General features: G+C 36.3%; 1 protein-coding gene across 1 annotated transcript; it reads left to right on the top strand.

Moving 5' to 3' along the window:
• The first annotated feature begins 374 nt into the window (after nt 1-374).
• LOC132283672 (galactomannan galactosyltransferase 1-like) lies at nt 375-4020 on the top strand. The gene is made up of 2 exons (XM_059785672.1): nt 375-2002; nt 3649-4020. Exon 1 carries the CDS (start codon nt 611-613, stop codon nt 1997-1999), a length of 1389 nt encoding a protein of 462 aa, XP_059641655.1. The 5' UTR covers nt 375-610; the 3' UTR covers nt 2000-2002; nt 3649-4020.
• Nucleotides 4021-10394: the final 6374 nt, after the last annotated feature.

The raw sequence follows: 10394 nt of genomic DNA, 5'->3' as shown, positions 1-10394 counted from the left end.
TTCTAACCAAACAAGTAAAAGAAATATATATATATATATATAAAATTTATTTTCTACGATATCTTATCCATTCAATCTTCTCATTTTTCCCCATCCAATTTTTTCCTTCTTGCCGCGGTAATGTGCCAATGACTGGTTAGTCCGCCAAAGCCCCAACAGTGTTGCTCCTATAGCGAGCCGTCAGTTAAATGACGGGAAAATAGAGGGAACATTTTCCATTACCCCAAGCAAAGAGAAAGTAAATCAAGCCTAATTTGTCGGTACACGTCCACGTGTCGAGATTAACGTGTCCTTCATTTATCATCACACGCACATAAGCAAGGGTGGTCCCACTGCCTCAATTTATGCCCTCAACCTTTCCCATTAATACACACCGTCTCCACTCTGCTTCTTCCACTGCCACTTTCACCGTCAGTGCCGATAAAAGCCAAAGCCAGATTTCTTCTCTCACATAACCCATATGCTCCTATTTTGGAAGCATATCTCTCACGCCAAAAGGCTCTTCTAAATTTAGCAACAGAGCAACAACAAACAAAGGAAAAATCAATCAATCATGGTGACGAGTCTTCACTACTAGACGAAAGAAACAGAAGGATAAGCTCTTCTTGAAATGGTGTCTCCAGAGGTCTCTCAGTTCCAATCCTCAGCACCCATGGCAAAACACAGCGCTCGTACCAAGACGTCGTCGTTTCTCGCCGACGGGATTCTCTTCGTCGGCGGGGTTATGGTTGTTCTTTTAGCGGTTTGGGCTATCTGGTCCTTCGTAAATCCTAATCCTAACCCTAACCCTGGTTTCTCAACCCTAGTCGAAGAAGGAAAGTCGGACGGCGTATCTCAAGAAGATTGCGCCAAGGGTGCGCAGGGTGTTAACCTGCGCGACGACCCGCCCGACCCAACTTTCTACGACGACCCGAAACTGAGCTACTCGATAGGCACGCCAATGAAAGACTGGGACGAGAAGAGGCGTGAGTGGCTGGAGCACCACCCGTCATTCGCCGCCGGAGCAGCGGAGCGGGTCTTTGTCGTGACAGGATCACAGCCGTCCCCGTGTAAGAACCCCATCGGTGACCATCTGTTGTTGCGATTCTTCAAGAACAAGGTTGACTACTGTCGAATCCACGGCTACGATATCTTCTACAACAACGTGTTGCTGCACCCGAAAATGTTCTCGTATTGGGCCAAACTACCCGTGGTCCGAGCGGCGATGCTGGCTCACCCGGAGGCCGAGTGGATCTGGTGGGTCGACTCGGACGCAGCCATCACCGACATGGAGTTCAAGCTGCCCTTGGAAAGGTACAAAGACCATAACCTAGTGGTCCACGGTTGGGCCAAGCTCGTCTACGAGACCAAGAGTTGGGTGAGCCTCAACGCCGGTGTGTTCCTCATCCGGAACTGCCAGTGGGCCCTGGACTTCATGGAGGTATGGGCCAGCATGGGCCCACAGACCCCAAACTACGAAAAGTGGGGCCAAACCCTCCGATCAACGTTCAAAGACAAGATGTTCCCGGAGTCAGATGATCAGTCGGGTCTGGTTTATTTGCTTTTGAAACAGAAGGAGAAATGGGCGGACAAGATTTACTTAGAGGGTGAGTATTACTTTGAAGGGTATTGGTTGGAGATAGTGGGAACACTGGGCAATATCAGTGACAAGTACGTGGGAATAGAGAAAGGGGTGCGCAGGTTAAGGAGGAGGCACGCCGAGAAGGTGAGCGAGGGCTATAGTGCGCTGAGGGAGGAGTATCTCACGGAGGCTGGTAATGGAAGGTATAGCTGGCGGAGGCCCTTTATCACACACTTCACGGGGTGTCAGCCGTGCAGTGGGGCCCACAATAAGATGTATACTGGTGATACTTGCTGGAATGGAATGCAGAGAGCTCTGAATTTTGCTGATAATCAGGTGCTTCGCAATTTCGGTTTCATGCACCCGGATCTACTGGATTCATCCACCGTGTCACCTGTGCCGTTCGATTTCCCGGGACATGATGAGGATTGGTATTAAGAGGTAAAATTTGTTTCGCAATAGATTGTAACTTTTAGTGGTGTGGTGTGGTATGTATTCTAATGGAATTAAAGAAATACATGTGGATATGTCAATATGGAATGTGGTCTTTGTTAGTAAGTCAATATTTAAGTCTAATATAAACATTAATAAAAATATATAGTTTTCATTGACCAGTCTGTTATATTCAAATTATGAATCTTGACCTTAGATATTAATTTCCTTTGGTCATCATAATTAAGGGTGATTACCAAGAGGAAAATGTCTGATTTGATTGTTTTAAATTCTATATTTGTTTGAAAGCAACTTTGATGCTAAAAAAATAAAAAAATAATAAAACTCCTTTGGTGAGTGTAGCTGGCCAAAATTACCTTTACTGAAGAGAGAATTGGAAATTTGGAAGGACCTAATAGGGGTATAATTGACTTCATAATTTGGAGGACCTTTAGATTCTATGCTTCGCTCCTTTGCTTTTTTCCTTTCACATGTAAAATATCTTGGTAGGCTACCTCCTTTTGGGGCTTAAACTAGTGCATGATTGAAGGATAATAATCCAATCCTTATTGATGGGCAGAATGATTATGATTATTCACTTTGTAAGGTTTTACTCCTATTTTTATGTATTGTGTTGTTGGTGGAGACCTTTTGCATCTTTTTATAAAGCATGGTATACAAAATGGCAATGGTGGAACTTTGACTCAATTATGTTGTTTTCTATTTTGGAAGCACAAGCAGGCCTTAAAAAAGTTCGGATTCGGTTTTGATCATAATTTTCTGTAGTAGAAGATAAGGGAAATGGGGAAGAAAGGAAGAGAAAAGAAAAGAAGAGGAAACTTCATAAATTTTACCCATTTTGATATAATAGAGAATAATTGGAGAATGGAAGGGAGAAAACTAATGTGCCCATCCCTACCCCTTTGAAATCAACTCAATTTTAGAGTTATAATTTTTTTTCCAACTTGGGAAGACATTTCACGTCCTAATCGTTCTGTTTTTGTTTTCTTTTCTTTCCTGGTTAAGAACCAATTGATTTGTCTTCTCCTTTCCTCACTATCCAGTGTTTTAATCTATTTTCATATAATCAAGGTCCAAGTGGAAAATGGCAATACTGTGTAAATTGTAGTTTTCTACGTTGATTCAGGTCAAGTGTTAGGGAGCTGAAAATTTCCATCCTCTCTATATACATTTTGAAGGAAATGAATCAAGCATTCCCGAAGGTTATATATTATTTGTTGTTGCTAAAAACAACAATGCTTGGAATGTTAGAAGGTACTAAGTGTGGTCATTAGTTTATTGTAGATTCCTATTAGATTAATCTACAGAAAAGCTCACAAATTAAATGTCTCCGACCAAGGGATGGTACATTGATGGGGGCAATATACCATACAGTTGTACCAACTAACAGTCTGCATTGAAACCCATGCTTATTAATTGTTGGGTCTAGCACAATTGGATGTGTGAAATTGCTACCTAACTTGTTTGCGTGGATTGCCATTTTTGTTATCTGCTGCATTTATTTTTTCGTCACTTAAGGACTGGATCAAATAGTTAGTTTATGCATATTAGGCAAATTAGTTTGCATGGACTAAGCATTAGGCATGTGTGTTGTTATTGTATCGTAGCAATGCTGATAATTATTTGCTTTGAAGCTCATGATGTTTCATCTACAAAACCGCGAGACGGGGGATTCTCTTTGGTGTATGGTGTAGTTCCGGGAGATGACAATCTCACAAGTGACCACATGAAATTCGGGATGCTGACTATGGATTTACGTCTGGTTTTCTGGATTACTTACCTAAGGTAGTAGGTTTTGCTTTATTAACATATTCATATGCAAGCTTCTTGTGCCAAATGTGAGCTTTTGTGGTTTGTTTGACACCTTTATCTCTCTCTAGGTTTTCCCTTTCATCTACCTTCTAGAGTGTGGTTGTGTTGCGCTTTATGAGATGTCTATAATTTTAGGAATACATTGATCTTGCATAAATTTACTGTCTTTTTGCGACTCAGACATGATTTATTCATCTTTCATGTGTGGTTTCAACTGCAATTGTTGTTTCACTGTTATTTCATTGATGAATAACCTAGCACGACAATTTCATCTTTACGTCAGTGATGAACTAAAATGTCGGACTATTTTCAGTGTCTTTATTGTTCTCATAGAAATGCTAGTGTAGAATTGTTATCTGTTCATTGTCAAAATGACAAATTGTTTGGTTATGTAGATTAAAATTGTACGGTTTCGCTATAGCTTGTAATTTTATACTAGTATTTAGGAGTCATTAATTAGGACATGAATGAAATAGTTTTGCTCATGTTGTGGAGGGGTGCCAATTTTAGGTGTGGAATTAAATACATGTGGATATGTCAATATCTATAGCATTTTCGTCTTTAATAAATCAACATGATATCAAATTTTATTTTTAATTGACCAATCTGTCATATTCAAATCCTGAATTTTGATCTTGATGTTTCTTTCTTGCTTGGTCATCATAATTGGGAGTGATTAACGGAATGTCGTGAAGTGAAACTTTTGACTACATTGAGTTGCAGTCCACATCTTCTAAACTTGGAATGGTTTAACAAGAATTTTGTTTGTTTGAAAGCAACTAAGTCTACACTTATTTTCACACACTTATTTTCAATCTCACCTGAGCTTCATTTTTGGACCAAAGAATCAATAAGAAAAAAAAGATTGAGGATTGATTCTCTTTTTAGCTTTAGCTTTTGCTTTTACCCCTTAACTTGTAAAAAGCAACTTGGTATAGCGTCCGATTTTGGGGCTTAAACTAATGCATGATTGAAGGATAATTGTCCAATTCTTATTTACTGGGCAGGATGATTATGATGTTTTCTTTTTCGTGAAGCAGAAAGGTTCTTAATTAAATGTTTTTGTATAGGAGTAACATGTTTGCTTCGATGTATGAGAAGAGAGGAGAATAATTCCTTTCCCCAACCAAACAACACTATAATACTATTTCTTTCTTTCTTTCTTATTGCTTCATTTATGTGTAATGTGTGTTAATATAAATATTTTACTTTCTGATTAAGTGAACCCAAAAGAAGTTTATCTCATATTCTATTTCTCCTAGAATAAAATTGTTATTAAGTGTCAAAGTTAAGAAATTACCAAAAAAATTTCAATTCCAAATTCTAAGGGTCAATGCTCCAAACATAATAAAATCCTAGCATCTGTTGTTAGTGGGTTCGTTGCAAAACGTAATAATAATAAGAAAATATTATTGGTATGTATTGATAATAGGAAGTAACAATTAATCACATTAATGAGGGGTGCACGATTTATTTTATTTTATTTTATTTCCCTAGCAAACTAGGGAGGAAACATGGGCACACACTCATTTGGGGAGCTAGAAGCTCCACTAATTAGGTGTTAAAAGGAGTATTTGTTTCTCATCGAATTCGTAAATAGGTAAGCGTCCACCTGTTACAGTTGGTATCTGGTATCAGAGTCAGACCCAGTCCCTGTTCGGGTGTCACACCAAATGCCTGACTGAGAAGGCATCCAGGTGAGCTACCCGAGTAGGCAGGGTGGTCCGACCGCAACGAGGGCATTGTGAGTTCGGATAGGGAAAAATGTTACAAGAGGTATTTGTCTCATATCGGATCTAGATGAAATGTGATAGGGATATAAATAAGTAGGTATGCAACACTATTTAACAAGCACTCACCCGTTACACTAGGTCAAAATGGTAATCAAATGAAGTGAAAATATTTTGATTTTATTTAATAGAGGTGATGATGATTAGCATGTAAAAACATTTTCGTTTGGATGTGATGATTTGGAGGGATTAGGAAAGAAAGAAAATGATAAATAAAGGGTGTTTGGTCACTGTTTGGATGGTTTTAGTAGAGAGAAAAGAAAGAATAGGGAGGGATTTGGAGGGATAGCTATTCCTCCTTATCCTTCAAGTGCTATTGAACGAAAAATGAGAAAATAAGAAGAACAATGATAAAGTATTAAGTAATATTTTTATAATTACAAAATTGTCCTCGAAAGTTAAAAGGAAAAAATTGATATTCCGCCCATATTCAATCTAATTAAAAATGTATAATATTAATTTGGTTATTATTATTCTTATTATCATTATTATTTTTTCTCTCTATTTTATCCAAACAAAAATACTATTATCTCCTTTTTCTCTCACCTATCTAAATATAAATATAAATGATTATTATTCTGTTTTTTTCTTTTCACTCGTAATTAATGCTATCATCTTGTTTCTTTTCTGTTATATGTGTACACCGGAGCCTATGCAAGATACATGCACATGCAAAATGTGAACTGTTGTGGTTTGCTTTACCCATAAAAGGGAAGGAAAAAAATAAATAGTAAATAATTGGAGAAGAGACAAGATTCACAGTCTTCTTCTGACTGAAACTAGACGATTAATTATCACACGATACTAATGATTCAGAACATGTTTTTAGTTTGTCGGACAAAATATATTGACAACTTGTAAATTCTAGCTTCAGTGTGCCAATTGAATCTGTTCAGTATCAAATTGTTTGGTGGTGATGAATTTTGAAAGTGAAAGAAAACCATACATCATACCGTGGTAGGCGAGATCACCATTTTCTACATTGACCGGTGAGGAAGAATACTCATTGTAAGAGATAAATATGCTTTGACATATACTTTAATTAAGATACCAAATACTACGTAAATTAAGCTCTAATTAAACTATAATATAAATCGAATTTGTCTTAAAATTTTAGTCCAAAAATATGATCTAAGTATACTATACACTATAATATTACTATTTAAATATTATGCATAAATATAATATGTGTATACGTATAATTAATATTATAAAATAAAAATTTATCGGACTCAGTATAATTAATATTATAAAATAAAAATTTATCGGACTCAGTGGCGTCTATCAGCTATGATACAACTTTTACTTCCTTCCGTAGTAGGTGAATCGGCTCGGTGTAGTACTCTCTGACTCAGACACTTATAGACGAAGAGAGAGGAAGGAGATAATTCAGAATTAGAGAAAATGATTCTGAATTGGAGTACTTTGGAATGAACCCAATGGGGGATTTATATAGGCCTCATGGAGCCTTTAAAGTTTAATATTTTTCTGATGTGGGGCAATCACTTTCCACATTTTGCAAACCCATTTAGTCTTATCAAACACCTTACTTTGGAGCTAATTTCTCATTCAATTGAAAACGGATTTGAGAAAATAAATATATCACATTCATCTCCTTGCGGAGAAGAACGCGCTCGTCTATAGATTCGCAAACAATTCTTAACAAAATCTATTCAAAATCTCATCTAAAGTTTATGATTTTAATGCCCCCATTTCCAACAGATTCTAGATGCACTGTTTTAGAGAGAGATAATACAGAGAAATTTTAGAGAAAGATGCTATATTTTCTTAGAGAATGAGAGTTCAACAAATGGAAGGAAAATATATAGAAGTTATAGAATTAGAAAATTAAGAATATTTGTAAGAAAGATGTAATACTTCTAATTTTAAAAAGGATATTCCTGGTATTTAATGGTATTTAATTTATTATTTAAGTGCATTTTATTTGATTATGTGTCATTATTTTTTTATTAGGTGCTTAATTGTTTTCTTTTGTGGTGATTTAATTTATTTAAATGATATTTATTTTTAGTTATTTGATTTGGAATTACATGTTAGTGTTTTAATTATTTAATTGGCATTAATGGTTTAAGTATAATTGGTTTAGTTATTTGATTGGAATTACTTGTTAGTGTTTTAATTATTTAATTGGCATTAATGGTTTAAGTGTAATTGGTTTAATTATTCTATGTGTGTCTTATTTTATGTGTGTCTTATTTAGTTTAATTGGGTTTACAAATTATTATTTTATTCAATTAAATTATTTGTTAAGTATTTAATGGTGAATAGGGTAAATAGGTAAATATATCTAACTAGGGTTTTAATTACAGTTTAAATTAGGGTTTTATATTATAGCCGTCGTAAGTTTCTACGTTAATTGGATGGGTCGGTTAGGATTGTGAGTTGGACTTAAATGAACCTAGGGTGTAGGAAAACTCTATAAGTATAAGGTAGACGTCTGTGTAGGGTTTTTTTTAAACAAAGCACACGTTTTGTGGAAGTGGAGAAGGAAAAACGCAGTTTTTCACATTCTGCCAAGGTTTGATCAAACATCCGATCCCGCTTCGTCCGTGGTCCGATCGAGCTGAATTTTGGAGGAGAGGTTCACGACTCAGTGACGCACAATCTGAACGGTGAAGATCAGAGTTTGACCTCGGGAACAGTGATTCGTACTCATGAACAGTAACCAGGTCGCACAGGTTTTTTTCCATTCTGCCCAGATTTCATCAAACATCCGATCCCGCTTCGTCCGTGGTCTGATCGAGCTGAAATTTGGAGGATAGGTTCATAACTCAGTGTCGCACAATCTGAACGGTGGAGATCAGATTTTGAGTTCGGGAATAGTGTTTCGTGCCCGTAAACAGTAACCGGGTTTTGGAACTCGCCGGGATTTTTTAAGAAGACGACGTTGAAACTTTGAACAAAAATTTCTGAGGCAAGATTCTATCCTTACTCTTTCCCTTAGGCTTCATACTCTTTGCACTCTTAAATGATTTCAAGATTAATGAAGATTAAACCAAACTAAAATGATATCTGTTTTGCTATGAAACTGGTAGTTACAGTAGTGTTGTATGCTTGTTCAACCTAGACTAAGCATGTTTGTGGATGCATTATGGTTCTGTGGTTCACGTTTTTCCTTACCACTGCTAGTATAAATTATTGGAAGGATGGGTCTAGATGATAGCTATCTTAACTTCTGTAATAGCAACTGTTGGAACTTAAATATTAGGAGGATTTGAGTTTAACACTAGATCGGTTTTGTGGAACACTATAATTTGAGCATGTCTACATACATACTGTGAATATTGTTTTGATGTTTACATTATCACAATTAGTATCAACTGTGGAGGTTAGGATTTTGTGATACATACCCTACATATCTGTATGTCATTTGTAAGGTGTTAAATGAAAGTTTTAATTAATTCTGTCTTTATATCAGACTAAAGGGAACAACTTAAATTGGGCATGTATATGTTGTTGTTGTAACCCTGTTTATCAATGCTTATTTTATTACTGCTAACATTGAATGTTGGATGTTGGAATTTAGTTGATATATACTTGATTTATTGGTATTATTGACTACTGGAGGATTGGAACGTAGGCACCGGTATGGGACGGTGGCATACTAAGGATGGGTTTGGTTTTTAAAACAATACCATTACCCACCTACTTGGAATAAGGATGGGATTAACTAAAAATTAATTCCGTGGATTTGTATTGTCATGGCAACTGCTTGTTGAGCGGCAATACCAGGGATTTTGGATGGATTTTATATATGTACTGTTATGGTGCCTCGGTATGAGCTTGAGCCTCAGGACCGATAGCTAGGGAGCGTATATGCATCGGGATGTGTAGCTGGCTACGATGGTTGGAGGTGTACCCTATTTAGGTATAGGTACATATGCCCACTTCGTGTGCGTTTTAGCATGTTACCTCTATTCAGGTTGAGACCGGCCTGTAATCCAGTGAAAGTCCTTTAGTGTGACTATATATATATATTTACGGACTATTAGCTATTGTTGAATTGTTTAGGATGTACATGCGTATCGGGCCTCTGTTTGGATTGTAGTAGTATAGAACTTGCGCATGGGCCTGACCCGCTTCTATTTTTCAGGTACACGACAGTTCCAGGCTTAGACGTGTTCGTGCTGAGCAGAGGTCTCTATTCACTCTTCCGACGATGTAGGGCTCTCTCTATAATTTTATTTCTGGACGTTTATTACAGTTGTTCTATCTTCCGTTTGGATGTTTAATAGGGGTCCACTAGAGATGGATTCCCAAGTTGTAAACTGATGGAGTTTTGGAGTTTGGGTTTGATGGATTTTAATAATTATAATATTTTGCGAATTCTATTTTTAGTTCCTTCCAACTTTAATTTCATTTCTTAATTTATTTTGTATTCCGTGTTCATTATAAAATATTAATTGTTTGATATTCCCTTGGGTTTGGGCCTGGGCCTGATCAACCTGTGTCTCGGATCCGAGGGGTATCACAGATCATGTTTCTATATATATATTTTGAAATAAATAATATTCTAAAAATAAAAAATAAATAAATAAATGATGTACAGATGCTAGAATCTCACTTGACAAACTAAATAAAATATAGTATCATAAAAAATAAAAAAAATGATGTCTTCTTAGAAACAAATTGCTAAGCGACAATATATAGATATTTTAAAGAGAAAAATAATATTAGAGAGATAGTTTTTTGGATAGGTCTTCAAGTATATCCAAACAAACCCATTCACTGTTCAAATATATACAAAATTGGTAGAG

This window comes from Cornus florida, unplaced genomic scaffold (assembly GCF_030987335.1).
Source record: "Cornus florida cultivar Cherokee Brave unplaced genomic scaffold, ASM3098733v1 CherokeeBrave_3.0.0_Hap2_Chr11, whole genome shotgun sequence".
Classification (NCBI taxonomy): Eukaryota; Viridiplantae; Streptophyta; class Magnoliopsida; order Cornales; family Cornaceae; genus Cornus; species Cornus florida.
Note: the sequence above shows the minus strand (reverse complement) of the source record. Positions and strands in the feature narration are given on the sequence as shown.